General features: G+C 37.6%; 4 protein-coding genes across 8 annotated transcripts; 1 reads left to right on the forward strand and 3 right to left on the reverse strand.

Moving 5' to 3' along the window:
- Positions 1 to 60: 60 nt before the first annotated feature.
- On the forward strand, positions 61 to 4,835 carry LOC140797000 (probable GTP-binding protein OBGC2). Its single transcript, XM_073150238.1, has 10 exons — positions 61 to 245; positions 325 to 779; positions 1,072 to 1,163; positions 1,273 to 1,356; positions 2,064 to 2,141; positions 2,588 to 2,788; positions 2,871 to 2,978; positions 3,426 to 3,500; positions 3,674 to 3,843; positions 4,207 to 4,835. The coding sequence occupies exons 1-10, from the start codon at positions 136 to 138 to the stop codon at positions 4,316 to 4,318; spliced, it is 1,485 nt and encodes a 494-aa protein (XP_073006339.1). The 5' UTR covers positions 61 to 135; the 3' UTR covers positions 4,319 to 4,835.
- Positions 4,836 to 5,125: 290 nt separating this feature from the next.
- Positions 5,126 to 10,885, reverse strand: LOC140796945 (uncharacterized). Of its 2 annotated transcripts, none has more exons than XM_073150166.1 (12): positions 10,581 to 10,885; positions 10,369 to 10,463; positions 9,339 to 9,408; positions 8,347 to 8,491; positions 8,100 to 8,237; positions 7,775 to 7,914; positions 6,910 to 6,957; positions 6,422 to 6,532; positions 6,059 to 6,237; positions 5,830 to 5,951; positions 5,548 to 5,624; positions 5,126 to 5,475 (listed from the first exon to the last, which is right to left on the reverse strand). In XM_073150166.1, exons 1-12 carry the CDS (start codon positions 10,773 to 10,775, stop codon positions 5,365 to 5,367), a joined length of 1,431 nt encoding a protein of 476 aa, XP_073006267.1. In that variant the 5' UTR covers positions 10,776 to 10,885; the 3' UTR covers positions 5,126 to 5,364. The 2 variants fall into 2 exon arrangements, with proteins under 2 accessions (XP_073006267.1, XP_073006268.1); XM_073150167.1 differs by having other exon boundaries at positions 9,339 to 9,385; positions 10,581 to 10,873.
- A 422-nt stretch (positions 10,886 to 11,307) lies between these two features.
- On the reverse strand, positions 11,308 to 14,706 carry LOC140796395 (purple acid phosphatase 2-like). The gene is made up of 8 exons (XM_073149417.1): positions 14,446 to 14,706; positions 13,994 to 14,194; positions 13,509 to 13,620; positions 13,186 to 13,412; positions 12,709 to 12,847; positions 11,997 to 12,217; positions 11,715 to 11,836; positions 11,308 to 11,636 (listed from the first exon to the last, which is right to left on the reverse strand). The coding sequence occupies exons 1-8, from the start codon at positions 14,629 to 14,631 to the stop codon at positions 11,444 to 11,446; spliced, it is 1,401 nt and encodes a 466-aa protein (XP_073005518.1). The 5' UTR covers positions 14,632 to 14,706; the 3' UTR covers positions 11,308 to 11,443.
- A 3,723-nt stretch (positions 14,707 to 18,429) lies between these two features.
- LOC140796273 (glycine-rich RNA-binding protein RZ1C-like) lies at positions 18,430 to 23,977 on the reverse strand. Of its 4 annotated transcripts, none has more exons than XR_012110428.1 (4): positions 23,844 to 23,977; positions 23,602 to 23,740; positions 19,211 to 20,526; positions 18,430 to 18,932 (listed from the first exon to the last, which is right to left on the reverse strand). XR_012110428.1 is itself a non-coding variant. In XM_073149226.1 (3 exons), the coding sequence occupies exons 2-3, from the start codon at positions 23,710 to 23,712 to the stop codon at positions 19,696 to 19,698; spliced, it is 942 nt and encodes a 313-aa protein (XP_073005327.1). In that variant the 5' UTR covers positions 23,713 to 23,740; positions 23,844 to 23,977; the 3' UTR covers positions 18,430 to 19,695. The 4 variants fall into 4 exon arrangements, 2 of the variants coding, with proteins under 2 accessions (XP_073005327.1, XP_073005328.1); XR_012110427.1 differs by having other exon boundaries at positions 18,430 to 18,633; positions 18,751 to 20,526; XM_073149226.1 differs by having other exon boundaries at positions 18,430 to 20,526.
- Between the last annotated feature and the right edge of the window lie 380 nt (positions 23,978 to 24,357).

Here is a 24,357-nt window from a genome sequence, read left to right on the forward strand (position 1 = left end):
AGTAGCAACGTTCAAGAAATTTCGCATTACTACCGGATCTCTCGGACAGGATCCGAAACCGAAGATATTTATTCCAGTAACCCCTCATCCTCGAATGCCGGCACACTTCTCCCATTTCCCTTCTCGCACACTTCCATGTCGATTCTTCTCCACCCTTCTTTGCCTCTCAATTCGATCCACTTCCCCAAAGACTTCTCGGCGTCATCTATTCTTCCCAAACCTCTCCTCTTCTCCTCCACTCCCAGGTCTCTTCTTCTTCGTAGTTCTTGTTTCTTTAGATTTCATATTTACTAACCTCCTAAATTTCCCTTAATTATAATGCAGGAGTAAGCGATGGAACCCCACTTTCACGATCACTTGTAGAATTTCTAGGGTCAAAGAACCTCCTTCTACCGATGCCGCCGTTTTGGCGAAAGAAGCACACAAGTTCTTCGACCACGCCGTCATCACCGTTCGCGCTGGGGATGGCGGTCATGGCGCAGTCCTCGGTATGCCGAGCTTGGGAACCAATTCGAAGTCGCGAGGGAAGAACGACAAGGATAAGAGAAAGAAAATTTCTTATAAGAGGGATTCGCACGGCTCTCTTATCCTACCAATGGGTGGGCATGGGGGTGATGTTGTCATCTATGCAGACGAGGGGGAAGAGTCTTTGTTGGACTTTCACAAGAAGAGGCGGTACAATGCAAAGCGAGGAGGGAATGTTGATGCCATGGGTGCTTTGACTTCGCAATTGCATGATGGATTCGCCGCACCTACATTACGGATAGCCGTGCCTGTAGGTTTGTAAATTTCTGCATAACTAATTATTGGGTCTAGATTCTGATTCACAATTAGATTTTTAAGAAATACTTATGTTTTAAGAGGAGGAACAATTGCCCATTACTTTTTCTTAATTCCAGAATTTTCTACAATTTTTTAGTCCTAAAAAACAATGGCACAATCACGAATGTGTATATAAGTATGCCAAATCTCTACATTATATGACTCCCCGTAATCTACATGATATTTGAATAACTTTATGAGGACAAGCTTGGGTTTTTCAAAAATTTTAACCATTGGATAACATTACAGGTACAGTTGTAAAGCGCAAGAAAGGAAATGTCCTTGCTGATTTGGCTCGTCCAGGTGATGCAATTCTGGTTGCCAGGGGTGGACAAGGTGGGGTGAGTATCAGTATAAGCAGAAAGAAAGTTTTGATGTATTGTGAACGCAATAATACTCTGGCTTTATAAGTTGATATTTGGTGTTTTATTTTCTTTCCTTGTTTGGCAGATAAGCTTGTTAGAGATGCCTGAACACAGAAGGAAAAAGATGATGGCTCTATCAGCTAATGTAATGCGAGATGAGAGCGACAAGGTTAGTTTGTTTAGCATGATGTGGCTGAAATGTCATTTTCAATGTGTTGTGGTTGGTACACTAACTATTTAGCTTTCTACGTTTTATCTATGAATATGAATAAGTATTTGTGACTGCCTTGAATTTGTTGATACTCCAATGATCAGAACTCCATAACAAATGCTTGCAGGATAAGTGAATGAGAGATTAAAATGTAGAAGAAAGTGTGTACATAGTATATACCATGACATCTTGCAGCATGTTTGGTGAAAATAATATCTTTCTAATTGTGAGCTTATTAGGTCCAGGATAAACAAGTGCCGTAATTATGCTTATAAGATTAGGTCCACATACTGCATACTTTATAGAATGTACTATGATTGGTTACTTTGTGTGCAGCATATGTTATTAAAACAGGGAAATTGAACACATGGTGTCAATGCATCCTAAAATCAGTTTCAACATTCTTTTCCTGGATAGTGTGCATGTAGAGATACCAGTATTTATTTTTTGTTTATTGGCTTCTAGAATCAAAGATTCAAGGTACTAAGTACTAGCAGTGTATCAGTGTGCCGCTAGTGAAATTTAAATTGAATTATCAACATCATACATATGCCATTATTCTATTGGCTTTTTAAGTTCTCAATTAATTCATTCTTAGGTCGTGTCTACATTTTCCTTTTCTTGTTCTTTTTCATGTGACCATCTTGTTGCCTCATCTTTTGCAGGTCCTAGTTCTTGGTCAGCCTGGTGAGGAGGTTAGCTTGGAACTGATATTAAGAGTGGTTGCTGATGTGGGTCTTGTGGTATGCTCATTGATTACTTTTTTCCAAATCTCTGGGAAAATGATTGGTGCATATGGTTTGTTATTATTAGTTCCTATGTTGATCACAGTAGTTAGTGAAATGGTAAAGTTTAGTAGCTAAAATTTGTGTAATTCTTGTCAACCATCGACTGATAAAGGGAGCTCAATAATAATTTGGTACTTGCCCATATAGTTAAAGGTTCAAGGAGAAGATCTTGACAAAGATTTACAGTATTCTGTATTTTGTGTTTACCTATAAGACAAGACCCTATTCATCTCATCAAAGTTGATGATAGATCTAACAAGTAATAAGTATGAAATTCTAATAATCTATGAGACTATCAAGACCTTCTGGTAGTTGCCATGCTAAACTTTGTTCAACTACTCTTAATTTGATAGTAAATAAAGTGAGATTTTGCTGAAAGATCGTCTTTGTTGCTCTTCCAGGGACTTCCAAATGCTGGGAAATCGACACTTCTTTCAGCTATAACACTTGCAAAACCAGATATCGCTGATTATCCATTCACAACCCTAATGCCAAATCTTGGCCGTCTTGATGGAGACCCTACTTTGGGGCCTCTAAAATATTCCTCTGAAGCAACATTGGCAGATTTGCCAGGTTTGATTGAAGGTGCTCACTTGGGAAAGGTATTGCTGCATATATGCATCTTGTCTTACTTGCTTATTTGAAGGATTACATGCATCATAATAGAGATATCTTGCACTACAGGGTCTTGGTCGCAACTTCTTGAGACATTTGAGGAGAACTAGGCTACTGGTTCATGTGGTTGATGCTGCTGCCGAGAACCCTGTAAAAGATTATAAGACTGTTAAAGAGGTTACCTATGTTTCTTGTTTTCTAGTACTTTGTCTGCTGGTCTCTTTGTCCTTTAAATTCGAGCTAATGTATTTTTATAAACTTAGGAGATAAATCTTTTCTAGGAACGAAAATTCATTGAGGAACTAGAGATGGTGGTGTGGATAAAGATTTTCATCATAGCTATGCACTAGATATTACATCATACATGTTGTGAATATTTGTTGACTCCTTAATTTTATGAATGAGTTTCGTGTACCAAATATTGCCACTTTTAATTCACAGTAGCAAAACTTAGCTTCTTCATTCTTGTTCTGCATGATTACCTGGATTAGGTGAGTTAATATCTTTGTTTGAACTGGGAAAAAATTAATACCTAGATTTGTATCTTCACTTATTTTTATGATCCTTTAATTCCTTTATAAGAATACGCTACTATGTTGAAATATAACCGAGGACTTCTTGCAGGAATTGCGGATGTACAACCCAAATTACCTAGAACGACCTTACGTCGTGGTGTTGAACAAGATCGACCTGCCAGAGGTGAATTATATTAATCATCAAATTTATATATGATCTTCAAAAAAAAAAATACTGCATTCCTCATCTGTTGATGCCGTCAATCTGTCTCCCTTTAAGCACAGAGAACTTGCTCTTGAAATAATCAGTCAAAGTTTGGAAAATTAGAGGAATTACTTTGTTTTTTTTTTTGGCAGGCTCAAGATAGATTAGCATCGCTGGTGCAAGAAATCTCTATGATTGGACATAGAGAAGCACCTGGCATAGATATCAAGCCAATTGAAAGTAAAACTAGTTGTCAAGAGATGAAGGAAAAGGAACTTGAGGACTACCCACGGCCTCTAGCAGTTGTTGGTGCTAGCGTATTGTAATATCCTCTTCTCCTACTAGAAACTCGCTTCTGCATTTCATCCTTAAGTTTATTTGCTTCTTTTGCAAAATCTCACTTTTATGCTTGGTCTAGTTGAGTAATACCCTCATATTACCTTACATATATCAACTGCTTCATGCTGTAATATATATACTCTTATATTACCTTATATATTTTTCTCCAAAATGCTTGCCTTATAAAATCTACACCTCTCAATACTTCAATGAATAATTTGTTAGTGTAAGAAATGACTGCAGATCTCATTTGACATACATGGCTTGAAAAAGCTCCTGTGTCTATCAGCTGTTAGTTGGCTTGTACTGTTAGAATATTCTGACTGGCTTTATTCTTTTGTTGCAGGAAACATATTGGCATTGATGAGATGCTGACTGAGATAAGGGCGGCTCTTAGAAAATGTTGGGATCTAGACAAAGCACTTGAAACAGAAACGTCAGGGAACCGTCAATCATAGGTGTCGGTACATAGAAGGGGTTTAAGCTGCAGATATTTTGAGAAGCCATGTACTCCAGATATGAGATTATATTGTTGGAACCTACCTGGCTATTTGCAACATTTACCATCAAGTATCCGAAATTCTAGCTCACTGAGGAATGAGGATAGATTGCATGCCTTTTGGGGCTTCTCCTCCACACTGGTTCTTCATAGTTCTATCAACCATTGTGCACTTGCATATGGACTAACAAGCAGCAAATGTGTTTCATCTCAACCATCGTGCACCTTGCCTGATCGTATTTAGATGTATGAACTGAGAAAACTTGTACAGCAGTTTTGGTTTCAGATGTCAGTAAGAAGGCATCTTCATGTAGGAATATCTTGTGGGTCCTGTAAGTTGTAATCATTCGCATCCAATGTCCACAAGTCTTAGCATAGCACTATGGTACCCTACTATGCAGTACAGAATATGGATGTGGCAAACAGGCAGGTAAAGCTTTGTCAATTAAGAGATGTTTTGTTATCTGTCCAAATAATTACTCTTTTACTTGTGTTGTTATCTTATTCCAAAAACTATTTACTAGCTAGTATCAGGCTTGTAGTGCGAAATCAGCAATGCTATTGCAGTAAGTTGCATGTATCAGGTTCATGATGAGGATTTAAATAGTCGGATACAATTACAAGGACTGATTGGATCTCTTGTTCAATTCAATCCAAATCATAGTATAGGTAGAGTTATCTTCATAATTATTTTAGCACCATCAAGAAGTTTTGCCAACCTTATCAATATGCAAATGATTTATGCTTCTCGCACTATGACTGTCTGTTGGAAAAGGAACGGTTTGATTTTATCTCAGCATGCCGTAACTGCTACAATGTTTAGTGCATAAAGACAACAAATATAACATTATTAGACCTACATTGTACAAAACATAGCTAAATTTTTTTTGCTTCTCCAGAAAAGAGATGAACCCTCGTCTGTTTCAATATCACCACATCTATGAAATAAAAAGGAACAAATGTACAAATGATGCTGTCACTAGGACCTGTAGTAGCTGTCATCTTTTAACTACTTTTTGCTCGCTTCCAGACAATTACTGTTCCACCTGAGTCAGATGAGGCCAACAAATTCTCCCCGTGGTTCCAGGCTACTCCAACTACTGGAGAACCATGTCCCTGCAGTAATTAAAAGCATTGGTATGACACATAGAAGACACAAATCCATCACAAACATATAAAGAGACAGACCTGTAGCTTATTTACACATGTGTGCTTCGGCCGAGTCAAATCATAGAAGTAAACATTTGAATCCTCACTGCCAGACACTATGTTCAACAGATTACCATAGTTAGTTGGCCTGTTGTTCTTTTATAACAGTCAGTTGCTTGTCATGATTACTAAATGAAAGCAGGAGACGGGCTAACAAGACATGTCTGTCAAACAAGTTCTTTTAAGGTATGTGCGGATGCTTGCTAGGAAAATTGTCGGTATTGCAATTAAGGTGCACCAAAAACTACCTTAATAACTCACCAATGAATTCACCTTTCTCGAGGGAAAGGAGTGGACAGAAAGAAGCACGGATACTATGCACCCGGGGAGCTAATTTCAAGGAGCATACAAGAGTTAAATAACCCTGCACCTCCAAGGCGACACTGATCAATAGATATAACATGCACGGTCAGATTAATAGAGATGAATTCTAGGAGCCCAGAATGAGTAAACAAATGATCGAAGATGCAAAGAAAACCAGAAATCTTACCTGAAGAAACAAATATTTCCATCTTGAGCACATACAAGAAGCACAGGACACCGTGCTACGAGAGAAAATGTACGATACTGTACAGTTGTAATTGGGGTTTTGCTCTTGATACTCCTATTTTTGCGGGACCTTGATATTGACCCTGTATGCGAGTTTATGCTAACAGTGTATATGCATCCCTGTTATCGCCATTCAAAATTGCAATATATGAATATAACATACAAAAAACAATTTTACCCATTTGGGGGTAATTCCAATTTACAATTAATGAAAGAACTCCTATATGTCTATGTATCTACACATATAGCACATAGATACTCATTCTAACATTGAACAAAGAGTAAAACAAAAAGGTTACCATACCAGAGCATCGCCAGCAAAAATGAGCTGACCAGTGTGGTCATTGTCCATCGCAGAAATTTCATCTTCAAAGAGAAGCTTACTAATTACTCTACCGGTGCTAAAATTAATTACCTGAATAAAATGAAGCGGAACCAATAAATCAGTGAACAGAAGAAAAGAGATTCAAGGGCATGGGACTCCCAGCACTGCTATGTCTGGGAGGTAAGCTTCATTCTGGCTTTAGATTGTTACAGAAGAGGGTCTTACAGACTATTTGTACTTGAACTGTCGAAATAGTATTACTGGTGCAGAAAAGAGAAGTGAAGTCCTCAATAAATATGCAAATATGAAAATTAGCTGATAAACAAGATCCAAGAAGTCACGCTTATGCCTTGCTGGAATACCTATAAGCTATGTGGACCAAATTCAGCCTTAAAATTGCATCTTTTGCCAACAAATGACATTACAAAACATACAGTACATGAAATTGAGAAGAATAGAACTCTTACATTAATCTCTTTATTAGCATTGCCAACCAGAAGCAAGTTATTATTCACCTGCATGTAGCATTAGAAAGAAAATTCAAAAACCAGAAGTCATTTCTTTGAGTTTGCATGACTCAGAAGTGCTAAATACTAATCCAGAGCTTGAATAATTCAAGAACCAACACTCATAATAGTAAACAAATCACCAAATTATACAGCAAGGATCAATTGTATAGATAATTAGTGAAAATAGAACCATAACATGAGCTGGATTTAAGTAGGACGATTTCAACTTTCAGAGATCTAAGATTGATGAAAAGGTTCTCTCTTATCTGCTTATATTGATTTGATGTACATAGATAAGTAGAGTGTTGATCATTTAGGAGAAACAAGCAGCAAGTTTCTGGTGAAGTACTGAGCTACATCTAGGAGTGAACCTCAGAATCCAACTCAATGATGTAAGAGATGTGGTTAGAGTATTAGAGCAATTTCTGATTTCTCCCGTTCAAGATATTTGTGGCATATATAATTTAAATCCTAATTAATATTTTGCACTCTGCAGTATCTTCAGTTCAAGTTCTTGAACCACCAGGTATTGATGAATAGTTGGTTTATACTGAGTAGATGTACCACAGATTTAAACTTCAAGTTCTAACTTAAAAAGTAATCAGTAAGTTCAGAAAAAAAATTAGGACTATTTCTGATAAAGCAAATTATAGCATAACTTGATTTTCCATAACCTAACATGTTAGAGTTGTGGGCATAATGAAACAATTCCTTCAATTATAGTGTCCGGATATGTTAATAATTATCCCTTGATAATATATATTCATACATAGAAAATTTCGATAAGTATTGAGAGAAACAGATAGAGAAGAAATTTACATACCGGATGAAAACGGATGCACAATTGGGAAGAAACTCCATATACTACTCGAATACAATGACCTTTAGAGACTTCCCACACTCTCACCGTTTTATCCATTGAGGATGAAGCAACGTACTGGTTGTTAGATGAAAAATCAAAATCTGTAATCACGTCAGCATTTAAGGAAAACAAGTATAGCTACTAACATATGAAATAGAAAATTAGAAAATCATTCAGGGCAATACACTGACATTACAGTACTAGTAATAAAAGGTAGAAGCATACGGAAAATAAAGCAAGCAAGTATAGTTTGTAAGAGGTTAGGAACAATTAAATGCAGCCAAACCTGTGATGGCTTTTGAATGTCCTTTCAATTGCTGAAGAACTGATGGTGGATCAGAAACATGACAAATTGTTATAGTTCCATCTGATGCACCATATGCAAGTAGATCCGAACGCATATGTCCAAACTTTAAAATGGTAACTAGAAAAATAATTAAACATTCAATGCCTTCAAACTAATAACTTTATAGTTGATTCAGAATAGTAAAATAACAAAAAGATCAATAAATTTCAGAATAATTAAAGATCACCTGAAGCTTTACAATTGTCAAATATGCAGTGCATTCCAACAAATGAATATGCTGGCTCAACAAATCGAACTTGACGATCAGTATCACTCATACTTGAGCTGAAACTTATACGTCGGTTATAAGCTTGGCTGTCACTTCTTAAATCCTGTAGAGAAAAGCTGCTGATATCAACACAGTCACACAGATGAAAAAGAAATTCCTCAAGAAAAACATATACTAAAAGAATGAAAGAATTTAGAACTGCAAGTTTCCAATAAAATTTCAAAATGTGAAACCTTATAGACTATTTAAAGCTTTCAAATTATTCTTAAATTAAATTAGTGAAAAGAAATCTCTCAATTTGATCTGAAATTTCACCCCAACTTTAGATTTTAGAGACATTTGATACAACCAGTCAAAGGGTAAATATACACTATTAGCATTGAACATCATCACCTTCCATCACTCAAACTAATTTTGTTCATAACTTCTATCTTCTGGGTAAAAAAATGAATTAAATTACTTTCCCATTATGAAGTCCAAATTTCACCCAAATTTAGAGGAACTTGTATGAGATGATGCATTAAAGGCTAGATTTATACAATTTAACCCTAATTGATCATCATGTTCACTTACTCAATACTAACTGCTTTGGGTTTCTCAAATTTCTACTGAGGAAATTGCTTTTTCCATTTTTATCAAAACCTTTGCTTTCTACTCTTCGTCACTTTAATTTGAGTAATTTATGAGAAGGGAAGTGATTGTAAAGCTTATAAACTGCTCTGGATTTAAAGAAACCTTATATTGATCAATATTATGTATATTGCGGATACCCAAAATTGGCATATGTTCAGGATTGACGTGGTACATGCCATTGTATGCTGATCAGCACAAGGCAGCACAATACTTCTTGAATCTACTTAATCCTATGGAAGGAACTGATATATTACCCTTACAATACTTCTTGAATATACCACTTACAAGAAAAAGAAATTTGAAACTTGCCAACATACCCTGCTAGAACTCCAACTGTCTGTCTCAAGCATTATGGACTGCGGACCTGGAGATGAAGCCCAATGTCCACTGATAACATTAGCACCTTGATGTTAGATTTGTGAAAGCAGATTTTACGAGAAGCAAAAAGATAAAGTGACTAAAATTGTAGGAAAATAAGATATAGTATAAAACGAGAGAAACATTCAGCAAGATGTACTATAATAGATTGTTCATCTACCTGGTTTTGATTGACATTCCTCCATCTCATAAAATGGAAAAACACTTAAACTAGCCAAAGAAGCAGTGCCATAACCTCAACTTGGGAATAGAGAAAACAATTTTATTTCCGAAAGCTAATATTTAGCACTATATGAAACCTTTTTAAGAATAGATATCTACCGACAATGATTCAGGATTTAAATTAGGCTATAGCCTAATAATTGACGCACAATGGACCTCATGCAATACAAGAGAAAAGCTGCACCTGGTAATATATACCAATACTAACCTCAATAAAGAAGCAAAAACTCCACATTGCCACTATGTACGTTGTTAGAAAACTAGCTACAGTAATAGGAACATATAGAAGATTTACATGCTTTCTAACTATTTTCAGCACGAGATGGATTTAGATAAATGTTGATGAGAGATTGATGTAGCAGTTGAAGGTAACTTAGTAGTAACCTTCCTGACAGGAACATATATTCAGATGATTAACTTTTGACTTTGGACAACCAAATGCAGTACATGTGAAAATTTCACATATTCAGAATCCAGCACAGAAACTTTGCAGAATGTTAACTACCTGAATTATTCCTGAAACTTGATAACTTGAATAGCTAGATAATCTTACATGAAACAAATACTCAATTTAATATTTGAACTTTGGATCAAGAATAGATTTCAAACAAGGATTTGACAATTCTTGCTTGAACTCGTAATTCACTTGAGAAAGTAAATTGGGCATCTTTTTTTACTTTACTTGACGGAACTCACTTACTTCCGATCCCGATCCAAACCCAAGAAAGACAATTAACAAACACTAACCTGTGTCCCGGGGTGCTCGGCTGGCTCTCCCAATTGCTCGGCCTGCGAATGTAATTCCTATAAGCCACATACCCTTTCCCATTGCACTTCCATTCCTTCAAATGACCAAAAATGACACAGACCCGTCTCGATTCACGACTCAAGATCCAAACTTTTCACAAGAATCAAAGCCAAGATCCAATCATAAGTTCCAAAAGAGGGAGAAGAGGTACCTTGCGGCGATCGATCGCGTCCGAGGACTGGGCCTTGCGGTGGAGGAGAAGCCGGCGGATTGCGACGTAGTTGGTGTCGTGGTGGGAGATCGGAGGTTGGAGAAGGCAGCTCAAGAACTCTGGATCCATGGGCCCCGTGGTCTTCTCTATCTCCATTCCGAGATTGATTTCTTCTAGCTCCTTCTCCAGCTCCATCGTCTTGATCCCGATCGAATTTGGAGTCGTAATTATGACTTCATTTGAGGAGCTTGGCCGACTTGGTTCGTGGATCTCACTTTGAGGAGCTTCGCGGGAATAATAAAAGAAAAAGTACGTTGCCTCTTATCTAGGGATTTGATATCTGTGTCTATTTACGATTCAAACCCTGTCTTTTCCATTACTTTTACTCGATCCTAACTTTTCTTCACTAAATCATAGAAAACACCCTACTTGACGATGATAATGCTTTAGGTAATTTTTGGTACTTCATTAAAAATGCAAGGGTCGCATTTAAAATAGTGAAAAGACAGGGTGTAAATCGCAATGAACACATAATGTAGGGTGTAAAATAAAAAAAATAAAAACTTTGTCATGTAAATTATCAACTTCACATTTGAATCTCATACTTCTTTGTGAGGTGTTATTCTCAATTCATAATAATTTATCTCTGTAACACTTCTTCTTGCTCTGATACTATCAGTATCAGACTTGTCACTGTTTGAAGTACTAATGAGAAATGAACTTAAACTGTGATCCCAAATCGACATGCTTCGCATAAATAGTCACAAGTTAACAAAATAGATGATACAAAGATAGAAGAACTGTCATCTTTGCCTCAGTATCAGAGGCTGATGTTTATTCTAAAGATTACATTGAAGAAACCATCAAGCAGTAGAGGAATCATCTGTTGCATGCCAGTATCTATTAGTGAACCACATAGAATCAGCAACCACTGCATTGCCATCATGATTGCGGTGCCATATGTAGTGCGCATGTGTCCTGTTCTTGATATCGAAGATCGCATGACCAAAGCTGGCTTCTCTGAAAGCTGAGTAACTGGGCTGCGGCACAGTCAATCTGGATTTTTCAGATGAAAGAAGGATTGTCAGTGATCAATCAAAACTCTTGGTGTTTCATTAACAGGATTGCTCTTACTTGTTTGCAAGACCTTCGATATTGCCTCCGTCTCCGATGGTGATGTAAACTGGTGCTGAAAGATTACGAACTGGAGTACATTTCTTGTTTATGATATTGTAAGCAATGTTTGATATCCTATGCTGCAACAGGAAGGAAAAAGAAATGATTCAATGCATTTTTGTTGTGGAAGTAGGAGTGACCCAGAAGAACAAGAAGAGAGCCTCTAAATTTCTAATAAAAGCATCTCAATAGGCCATTAGTCTGACACAATTGAAACAAAGGTGAAATTTTGGCTCTTACACTGCGTTCATAGGCATGAACATGGCCAGCAAATACCACATCAACCTTATATTGCACAAACCATTGCTCGAACATCACTCTCATGGTTTCACCTTCCATGTAGTGATAGTCATTGCTGTTATACCACGGCGAGTGCATGAGAACAATCAACCATGGTGTCTCATTTCTGTTCACTTTGGGTAGCTCTTCTAGAAGCCACTGATACTGGGGGGTATACGTGCCTGGAGGGAAAATGAAAGCAAACCTTAGCGTCAAATAACTAACAATCTTATTTTTTTAATTTACCAAGGAGTTGAACTAATAATTAGGAAGAAAAAGTAGGCAATCAAGAACTTTCATAAATAAATAAAAAAATTGTTTGACAAGCATAATAGTACAAGTTTAAATACACCGTAATGCTGGATTTGCAACTTCTTTGAGAAAAGATAATGTAAAATGTATGACAAGTTAGGAGAACTCTAACTTCAAGTACATCGTTATCCCAAACAAAAGGGATACATTCAAAATTATATTAAACTAAAGAAAGATTTATATATAGTTGAATTATTTTGTTTGAAGTGGTAAATCAAATATTCCACCATAGCAGAAAGTTAGGAAAATGATGAGGTTAGATGTCAAAGTTTTTCGAATTATTATTTCAGGTGAAACTAGAAGACTTCACATGAAAAGTAAAACAATGAGATAGTGAATGATTGCATCAACATACACATACCGTATGCTGAATATGATGACAAGATAATGATATATGCAGAGGCCCGCTTAATCGAGTACCACAGTGGATCTGTGCTACCAGAAGCCTTGTAGGGAACATGGTACCTATGTGTGAAAGGTTTAAATGGCACAGTTTCACCCTGCAGAATTAACATGAAAATTCTTAATTTAGTAAAATTTGTTTAATGTAACACTGTTCAACTGATTTATCCATCCGAAATAGAACTAGTTGAAAGCCCAATTGTTTCTCAAATATAGAGATGAAGTGTCAAGTCTCCCAAATATGATATGGTTGTCATTTTGAACTTTAAGTTCCAATATAACAAGAAGGGTGAAATCTACAAAATTTAGGCATGAAACAAATTCATATTGACAAGTTATGTGAATACAAATGATGTGTGCACTTGAACTTTATAAATTATATTGTGACACATGATCAAACATAAAACGCATGTATATGGGCAAGCTCTCTACTCACAATTTCAGGAGCAAAGTCGAGTTCATGGTTTCCCGCAGTCCAAATCCATGGCTGATAAGCAGTGCTTCTCTCAACAAACCTTCCCCATGTATCCCACCTGACATTGTCATGATTTGGGTGGTTATCTGCATATGAAAGGTCTCCCACAAAAAGGACTGTCTGTGCTTCCGGATTTAACTCATAATGTGAAAGTGTGGAGTTTGAGTCATAGGTTTGTCCAAGGTCGCCTGAACATAATAACACAAGATAAATGATTATAGACTAAGTACAATAATTGTTCCTCTCAGAATGATTGACAAAAACTATTTGAACAAAGGTATTACCTATAAGGCCAAAAGTATACGGCACATCTGGACCAACCTTAGGAGGAGTTTTGAACCAGAAATGTCTTACTGTTTGCCCAATTCCAACTGCATAGTGGTACTTCGTGTTATACTGCAAACACAAAGGATTATCACTCTGCCAAACTCTTTTAATCACTTAAAAGCATTACACAGCGAGTATCAAAAAGAAAAAGTTTCTTGGAACATTTCCAGTATCAGCATTTACATTGTAGTCTTCACTAAAATGTTTTTAGTGTGCTCTTTACTGAAGGTGCAAAAGGGGGAGAAGGGAGATGGAAATTTTAGTCATAAACGGATGCTATATTGAGAATATGCTTATGAACTAAATTTATGTGAAAGACTTCGTTTTGTACTCAGCAAAAGCAAATTGATATGCTAAAACTCACGGAAGCTCATCAACGAAGAAAATTAGTTCATCAGACATTGCCACAAAGAACTGAATTATCTGAGTTTGCTTGAATCACCTTCAAATTCTTGAGAGTGCAGTGATGGATATATCCGGAGGTGTAATTGTAGTACTTGTACTGAGTATAAGAGCCCTCACTTGATTTGTCGAGATTCTTCGCCGAAGTTCCATATAGAACCTTGCTAGAGCCAGGCTCAATTGGAGTCACCCAAGACACAATCACTGCTCTCCCATCGTGGTCCCCTTGAGTTATATGAACCTTCACAGAAAAAAGAATCACCTTTCAGCCCATCTTTGAACAAACTAAGAAGCTTAACTATTAAAGGAACAACAATAGTTGAGAAAAAAGAGATCATTGCATGAATCCAACTATCTACTTAGGATAAGACCAGGATAGATTTAACAAAATCCACATTCACGCATTTATGCAGTAAAGTCCAGGACATGAATTAGTACATGAAAAAACAAAAAGGAAACAATTTGCAAACTGAGCAGAGCTAAAGATCTAACCTGCTGCGGTGCATTGAAACCATGGGGAGCTCGGAAGACATCACTGCCGAGTGACATGTCGATGCTCTCTTCCAGCTTCCTCACAAAGGGACTAGTGATCCCTGCATTGCATTTAGTGGTAAACTCCCAAGCCAAGACTAAAACTAACACAAGACCGAGATGGCAAGGAGATCCCAATCTCCCCATCTCTCACTCCCCTGCTTCGACGCTTTGTTCCTCTCAACCACACCACTCTTTGGATTGTTGGGTCCCCTTTAAATATACGCGAAGGTCTCATAATGGAAGAGACCAGAAGAGAAGTCGACTTCCAAATGTTAGAATCGGATAAGAAGTGACAAGGTGAAAAACATACTCGGTAAATGGTAAGTTGCACGTAAAGAGATACATTGGAGCATAAATTACTGGGAACTTAAACCGGTTAGGTAGGAAGTTGTTCATTTATTTATTTATTTTTTTATCATTTAATAAAAATCTATACATGGGTTGGACAAAAGATTGATCCACCCGTGATAAGAAATACTTAGACCCCACTAAATTTTTTTCGCCAACATATAATACCATTCGGTCTAAATTTTAAATAATTGTGTTGTGGAGCCATTGCTCCTAGCTAATCATTGACGAGCTATTTCTTTAACCCAACACACCATCGAGCTATTGAACTAAGTTGAATCGAGTCGCCAAGTCAAACTAAACCACCAAAAACTAACATTTTGTCCACAATAAATGTATTTAAAGTTGGACTTAAATTTGTGATCTATATCATAGATAGGTATTCTTCCAACTTTCTAAAATTGGGTGCTTATACCTTTAATATATATTTTTATGAAAAGAGCTGCAAGAACTTAGATTAAGATGCTCTGACTCACCGAAGTTGTTGAAGCATCGAATTAGAGGAGATTACAAAGATCTTGGGGGAGCTCCTAAGCAAGCCCCAGCCAAAAAGAACGGGAAGCTACCTTACCCTGGTTTGCGACCTAATCCACCACCAACCTTGACCCTATCAAAGCCTTTCAATATATTTAAACAATATAGCACAATCCTCTTCATTTTCTGAGGACTCTCAGTCTCTTTGCCTAGTCCATCTCCACCTCAACCTTCCTACAACTGAGCGATAAGGCATAACGAAGACTCCCTCCCTCATTATCCTCTCGGTCAGCCATTACACCCCTTTCGCCAACTTTGCTACCAGTAACTGGCTATCCTGCAGTAAGGGATGCATTATCCTTGACTATTTGCTCTATGGGATAGGGGTGATCCACGGTTCAGCCGGCCATTGTTCAACCATTGCCTACCCACTTGTACCTTCAATATATATATTTGAAAAGAAAGTTGGACTCAACTGTGCCTATCCCCCACTAAGAAAACATGCATCTACAAAAATAAGCATACATAGCTTGGGAGTATAGGATCTATTAGTCTCAGCCTAACAAGATCCGAACTACCCTTTCCTTGCTTAGCCACCCAATTTGCGGCCTTGTTTTCATCGCGTCTAACATGTGATATACTATAGGTTACAGAAAAGCTGAGTAAGATATTTAGACCTAATCAAACGGCCCAGCTTGCTCATGCCTGGCCCGAACCCGGTTTGGGCCCGGCATGACTCGAGCCCGAATTGCTAATGGGCGGCACAGGCCAGCCCTTTGCCCGTCCATCTCGACTAGGAAGATTAGCCCTTTGTATGCTGTACTGTTTTATAATTTTTTTAGCGGACCTCTAGATCAACCTAGCATGTACAATATTATTTGTACTGTTTAATAGTAAAAAAAAATTCTGCAAATAAGTAAAATAAGACCTCCATTTTTTTACCCTTTTAACAGAAATAAACAACTAGTTTATAGGAATCCGGCCCGAGTAGTCTGATTTCTCATGAATCGATAAATGGTAACGAACTAAACTAATTCTAGCCCGGTTCGAATCCGCCGGCCCACGCAGTGATCTCATCTTGTATGTGCAGCTGACGCATTCCCCCAAAACTCGGAGTAATACTCTATTGTGACCCGCAGCAATCGTCAGCCCTCAGTGCGGACTCACCCGCTGTCTGCTCCTATTTGTACCTTTAATTTTATTTTTATTTTTATTTTTAAGCAAATTGTACCTTTAATATTGTATGCTTTGAATAGTGTGCGGGAATCATTCAGAACATGGATTTCATACAGCCAAGGTGTAAGGATTTCGTACATCCTAGGAATGTGATGTGTGCCCAGAAACATCCACATCGAAATCCTGCTCAATCACCACCAAACCGTACGCAGGGTCAATTCTAAGTGAAAAAAAATAATATATATAAATATATTAAGGCAGATGGTTGAACTCTTCTCATAGTTAGACAGTACTACGACTTAGAATGATAATTCGGCGATTTCAATAGATGCCAATTTCACTGGTTGCAATGATTCGACGACAAAATAAATTTGTATCGAACAATTTGGAGCTTCGCTGGGCCAGTCTGTGGCAGGATTAATGGAAGTATTAGCGAGTTTTTGATCAAAATAGAACTATTTTATAATATTTTTTTATCAAAATAGATTAGGATTCAAATGTATTATCAAAATGAATCTAATTTACCGAAGTCCTAACAAAAACGATAAATAAATTAATATTTTTTAAAATGCTAATTAGTTTAGCGTTTCTATCGTTAAACATTTTTGCCTTAACTATAGAAAAAGTAAGTTAAATAAATTTTTATATATATATATATATATAATATTGATCAATTCAATATTTTAGATCAATCTAAAACGCTAATCAGTTCAACATTTTAGTAAAAAAAATTAGAACATTACTAGTTCAGTCAAAAACTCAGGATTAATTCAATTTTCTAGCTCTATTATGTGATATGTTATGGAGTAAGTATCTTTTTTAGCTAAGAAAGGGATGATATTTTATCCAGGCCGTATCTAGTTCGATTTTTTGAATTACAATAAATAAATAAAAAATCTCACTCTATCTAAAATCCTATGATTAGATTCGACCTAATAGTCTATGCTAAGATTCACAAGGGCGGTCGAATCTAGCATTAGATTGAAAGTTGAGACAACACGGAGGGCTGGGAAGACATGGTTGACTTGATGCGCGAGAGCAGAGGCATAGATTAGAGAGAAATGAAGAGGAGATCCAACCTTTTCCTACTAAATATTGTGTTGGCCATAGGTAGGCTGCAATTATTGCAAGTTTGATGCCTTTATCGGATCCCATTAATTCCAAAAAGCGCATCCTTTAACCCACTTTAGCAAGCTCAAGTGAATGCCTTTTACAAGTTGCATTATGCCTCAAGAGCATGGCTACTGTTCATCATCCAAAGTTCTGGACCTACATATATATCTCTCAGTTTGTTCAGAATTAAATTCTGACAGTAATTGTAACATCTTCCCCAAAATAAGTAAACCTTTGACCTTATCTGTCGAGTTGGCATGACTTAACTTTATGGATATTTCCCTTTACAGCAACTCGTTCAGCAGCCGTTCAATATTATTGCCGACAAAGATTGTGGGGATCCATCTTGGAGCCAATATATTGTTGACTTTAGCGATCAAGTTGGCTAGTTGAGCAGTGTGTAGTGTTGTACATCTCTTCCCACTAATTATAGTCAAGATCGCACTTGAAGATGTGCTTAAACAAGTGGATTATAACATGCAGCATCTGCGATGCTCGATTAATGAGCTATAAGTCTCCAATAGTTACAGTTGATGGCAAGATAGTGATGTGAATTAGCCTTGAATGCAGATCCTTTACATTGTGATTTCCTTACCCAGAACAATTGCTCATGTCTGCTGTCACACCTGACTCATAAACCGCGATGATGCTGAGATGTTCTTCCTTGTTAAGTAAAGACAACCTACCAAAGTTTAATCTCCTTCACAACCGGTACCCTACATGACACCCTTCGTGTGATAGGAAGGACAACTCTTGCGGATTTATTCTTGAGGGGCCAAAAAAGAAGGCAACAAGAAGGCAGACATGTGCTCAAGTTAAATCTCAAAAAACTTTTACTGTGAGAAAGGAAGTCTCTTTATTTTCAATAATCTGTTCATTAGCACAATTTCTTTCCTGATGATCCATTTCATGATTCATGTTGTACACATTATTAAATAGCAATTACTTTGTTGACCTGAAGTATAATTCACCCCTTTCTAGGTCCTTGTATCTTCAACATGTACTCTTCTTTAGCAGAAAACAATACCCAATCCTCTGAAAAATGGAAACGGTAGAGAGTTGGAAGCAGCATCGTGGTGCTGCAATACACTGAGAAACCAATAGGTGGGAAGAAATAAATATAACCCAACAAAGAGAATAAGAAAGCCATACCCTGTGAGCATAAATCGTTGGGGTAGTGCAGTAAAACATCAAACCACAATAATGACAGGCCTATTGTTGATCAATAGACAACAATCAGCATGATCTTCAACAGCTACAGCACCCAGATATTTTAAAAAAACTGGTTGGATGGAACTCTATTCAGTGTAGACAGCATCTTAACAAAAGGATACCTGCTGGATTTGAATCTCAGCATCAATTATTCAAGCTCAAGTAATGTATACCTTCCAGCAGAAATACTACTAAAATGCTGTCCTACCAAACCAGAACAGAAATGCAAAGGACGGCATCAATATGTTCCTCAACAAACAATGTACATGCAGCTGATACAGAGAACAAAATTTTAAATCATGAAACAATCTCAAGTCATTGATTACTCCGATTCAGATAGCAAGAGTTTGGCTGTCAAGCAAAGCACACTACCATCAGATCACAAATATGGCACACTAACCTCTAAAAACATCTCACTGGCTCTGACTACAGCAAGGAGGAAAACCTGACAGTGATCGAGAAATCTGCAACTGGTTATAAGAGACAACTTGCTCATCATCCCCCTGATGAGGCCAGCATTCCAAAAGTTTGAACACAAAAGCCAACCAAGATAGTGGCATGCTATAAGCTAAACAATCATGAACATATTGATTGCTCAAGTCTTGCACTGGTAATGGGAGCACACAAGAGCAATTTAACATACAAACTACAGATCCATGTGACCAGGGAAATCAGAAACAGTTGAAGGCAGCAATGGAACCATGAGCCAGTCTTACAAAGAGTACGCCTTAAAGATCCAAATAGTTCATAATAACGGAATCTAAAGAGAGCAACAAACCTAGTCTAGCAACACAACCATGACACAGTATCAGGGCATCCAGAGACGGTCATGGCATATGCTGAAATTAAAAAGATTATCCGCAGCCTATCAAAGAGTGACCTGTACTAGTAGCGGTCATCATAGACGGAAGGCCTTCCTCCCCTACTGGGACGATCATATGGTCCAGGCCTACTACTGTAACCACCCCCTTCATACCGCGTGGGTCCACCACTAACATATCTATCACTGGCACCACCACGTGGCCCATCCCTATCATATCCAGTTCCACCCCTTGGGGCCTCCCTGTCATAGCTGCTGCCACCCCGTCCATCTCTCTCATAGCTTCTTTCCTTGCTGTAACCATTCTGCGGGTACCGGTCAGGTCCCCCTCCATATCTATCACCAGAAAAACGATCTCCACCAGGTAGGTATCGATCATTGGCATAACGATCACGTCCACCACCATACTTTCCGTCCCTACCATCAATGCGATCACGGTCCCCATAACGGCCTCCATCATACCGATCATCTATATAACGGTCACCATAGCGATCTGGCCCTCCAAAACGATCCCCACGTCCAGCACCACCACCACCAAACCTAGAGCGAGAAGAGAACCGTCCACCTCCACCTCCACCTCCACCAGTGGAAGGGCACTCACGAGCCCAATGCCCAGGACGGCCGCACTTGAAGCAATCAGAGCGTCCAACAGGAGGAGGTCCATCACCTCCGCCACGATAACCTCCGCCTCCTCTGCCACCAGATGAGTAGCCCCCACCACTGTAGCCATAACCATCATCTGAATTCATCTTAGGCTGGGCTTTGTTAACTGAAATTGTCCTCCCATCAAGCTCACGGTTATGCATCTCACTGATGGCATCCTCCACTGCCCGTGGTTCTGCAAATGTGACAAATCCAAATCCGCGAGGCCGCCCTGTATCTCTTTCCACCATGATCTAAACATGATAAAAATGTAAAAACTCATTACATAGAAGATGAGTGAGAAAAAGAACTCGCTCAAATTTCCTGCAGAATTAGTAATCTGAACTTCAACCAACATCATCAGTCAACATAATTCATTTCACATTATAATAGTAGGTATTGCCAATATAGGAAACAGTAAAATAAGCAAACAACTCATAATCAAATTAAAATGCAAACTATAGAAGTGATATATTAGGAAGCTTTTTATCTCCCAGCAACATTAAATAGCAAATTCTTCAGTTGCAGTGAGCCAGCAGCAAATTGAACCACCAATAAATTAATCATGACTAAATGCCCAATCACCCAATTTAACAAAATTCACCAAGACATACATTGAAATGAATAGCCACCTTTTCATACTTCTATCGCAGCCCCCATTTTTCAAACTATTGCAGATCAAGATAACAGGGGAAAAAGAATAAAGATATACAACATAGGTCATATTAGAAAAGCAGTAGAAGGGTTGCTGCCATAATTAGAATATACTAATTTGGGGACAGATGGCATGCATCCATGAAAACCAAAATGGAGACCTGTGAATGCAAGATAACAAGGGGTACAATAATTACGATATACATACTGGAACACAAAAGGTAGCAAAAAAGGCACAGAAAGACATAATAAGCTATTGTCAGGTCTTTCCGTGAACAATCTGCTTCTTCACAATAGATACACAAAAGAATTAAACACTTAAATGAAGAAGCACTTACTTTCAAATAAATTCAAACTAGTACTTGGTTAGAAAAAGATCTTATGCTAATTTACACTATATGTCCTATTTAGACACTGGTAGAGGTAGAGCTCATGTACCTAATAATAAGAAATATAGGTATTAGCTAAGGCATCACCATGAAACAATAGTCAGGTGAATAATTCCATATTTCAATTATATCATTCATCTGGTGAATAATTTTGTATTTTAATTATATCATGCACGTGGATCTACTCTACAAATAGAAGGCACCATAACTAAAGATGCACCAAAACTGAACATCCGAAGACATAATTTCTAGGTGTTAATACTACAACACAAGTAATCTTACCTTCCAGAAGACAGCCATGTCACTGATATCTGAACAAACAAGGAAATCCAAGGTCCAAATGTACTCAGTGGACATGCCCAGTAAGAACTCGGTAATAACAGGAAAAACTATGAAATACCCATATCAAGTTGTCATCTATGTGAAAACACCAATCACGAATCAACTGCTAATCCTTTCAGACAAATCTTCACTCTTTGTACCGTCCAGCAATCAGTATCCAAAACAAAGAATCACAATTCAATGACTGCAGAAAGGCACATGCTGGAAGCATAATTACAGCTGTAAAACAGTAAGATTCCAAATACCAAACTCAAGCAGCATCATCAACATATATGGAACACTGTCTCTAAAGGTACTCTATCTCGCAGGTCAGAAAATTAGCAGCTACCTGCTTATCAAGCAGTTCCTTGACAAGTAAAATTCTAAGAGCATCTCTATTTAGGAAAAGGCAGTCGGCAGAAGTTTGGGCATTAATTGGCTATGCTTTCACTTGGACAAGCTGGCAAAGAATGATATATGCAAAACTGCCAAAATCACCAACAAAACTCATAGAGAGGGATCCTCATATTTATTTAAACCCAGAATTCCAGCAAAATCAATCAGAGAGAAACAGCTCACGATCATATCATTGATCAGAATTTCTAGCATTGACAGTAACATAGTCTATCATGTAATAAACAACATAAAATCAATATTTGATATCCTTGTGTGTTACAGTGAAACCACCAAAGTGTGAGCATTTATGAGAATAATTCACCGCTGTCCGCAAAATGGAAAGCATAGACATCATGCTACTGCCCACTGTTACCAAGCAGAATTTCCCAAATTGAGCTGGTCATCAGCAATTAGCATGCGTACTCAATGCAAGAACAGCCAAACCATGCTCCAAAAGTGTGGCAAGGATTTTGTGCTAAAAGGAAAAATAAAATAATAGATAGAAAGGAAAGCAATACGAGGGCATCATCATTACTCTGCTCATTCAATCTCTTCTGAAACAGTAAGATAGCATATCACAAGATAGGAAAAAATAAACAATCCTATTCCAGTCATAAACAAAAGGCCTTTCAATTTCAGCACAGTAGGTAAGAAAAATAAAGCTGATCTTAAGTGGATCTAAAGTCCCTAGTCAAAAGTACCGATAACAGCCAGGAGGCACTTTGCCAATCAAAGAAAACCGATGTGACCTGATGGCACAGCCTTGCTGTTGCATCATGATACCTATTGTGTCAAGCTAAACATTACCAAAGAAAAATAATCATGTAACACACTCAACCAACAGACTACGACACCAGCAGAAGGGCCCTTGTCCAGCAAACTGACAAGCACGTACACACATCTTGTTCTTTCTTAGAACTACTTTACATCTGAAACTTTCTTCTAATCAGACCCAATATCACAAGTAGATTCAAAGTCAAAGACAAGTAGAAAAGGGGGGAATCGACAACTTCAGCAAAACATATAAAATTACTACCATAAACGAGCAGACACATCCAACTGAATGAAATGGAAATCTTCATTTGTTTCTTATAAATACCAATCTTTGTGCCACATAAACTAAAATTCAGTAGAACCTCCATTATCCAGCCGATCCAACAAATTTCTTTCCTGTAAAATTTGCATGCTCTGCCTCGAATTCATCTGACAATTTAGAAACCAAAAACCACCAAAATATCCTCTAATTCCGCTATTAAAATCATCATCAACTACCCCAGCGCTAAATCCCTGAAGGCAACTACAATGATTTCAAAAGAGAACCTGACTAGCAAAGGATCAACTTCTTTTGCTCACCATTCTATAGCAAGAAAGGTTCGAGTTGCTTCAAGAAAGAGAAACTGATATCCACTTCCTAATTTCAACTTCTATTTGAAGCCAAACCCCATCAAACCCTGTAACTCGATAAATAATTTACCACAAAAAGAGATCACGTTCGTAGAACATCGCAGAGGAACCCAAGCTAGACAACAGTAACGACCAAGAAGGACGCTTTCCACATGAGACCAATACCTGAGCCTCAATAACCTTTCCGAAGCGGCTAAACGCCTGCTCCAGCTGCCGCTCCGTGGTGTCCCATGACAATCCACCCACAAATATACGATTCTCTTCTTTACTGGACATCTCCACGCGAGATCGTTTCTTCCTTCAGCTGAGATCAAAGGAAGAAGGTGAGATAACTCGATATAGAGCCCTAGAAATCGGTATAATTAGAGTCGAGATCAAAGATCTAGATCGATGAGGAGAAACCCTACCGCAACGAAGAAGACGGAATTAGGAAACCCTAGAATTTGTGTCGTCGTAGAACGATTATATATGTTTATTGGGGCCGCGTGATAAAATATCTCGCGATATTATGTTTAGGTTAACCTGGTGCCGACGAAGATATTGGATGGTTTTGTACTCTTCACAAATTATCTTACTTTTTGGGCCGGTTTGGATCGTCCTCATGGATCTGAAAGCACTTACATCATTTGAGCTATCACCTATATTTTATTTTAAAAAAATTTATTTTACCATATAAATTCTCCCGAATTAAAAAAAAAAAAAAAGTTTAGAGATATGTATAATTTTTCAAGAGATATATATATATAAATATTTATTAATTTAAAAAATGTATATAGATAATTAAAAAGTTCAGAATGTTATATAAAATAAGTAGTAGAGCAGAATCTAAATTGAATTATCTCATATTCCTTATTGGTTTCAGTTTAAAAAGGTGCAAGTATTTAGTACATATTTGCTAGATCTTTAAGCGACTGCATAAAG

The sequence above is a fragment of the Typha latifolia genome, chromosome 10 (assembly GCF_019914945.1).
Source record: "Typha latifolia isolate L0001 chromosome 10, TyphaL0001v2, whole genome shotgun sequence".
Classification (NCBI taxonomy): Eukaryota; Viridiplantae; Streptophyta; class Magnoliopsida; order Poales; family Typhaceae; genus Typha; species Typha latifolia.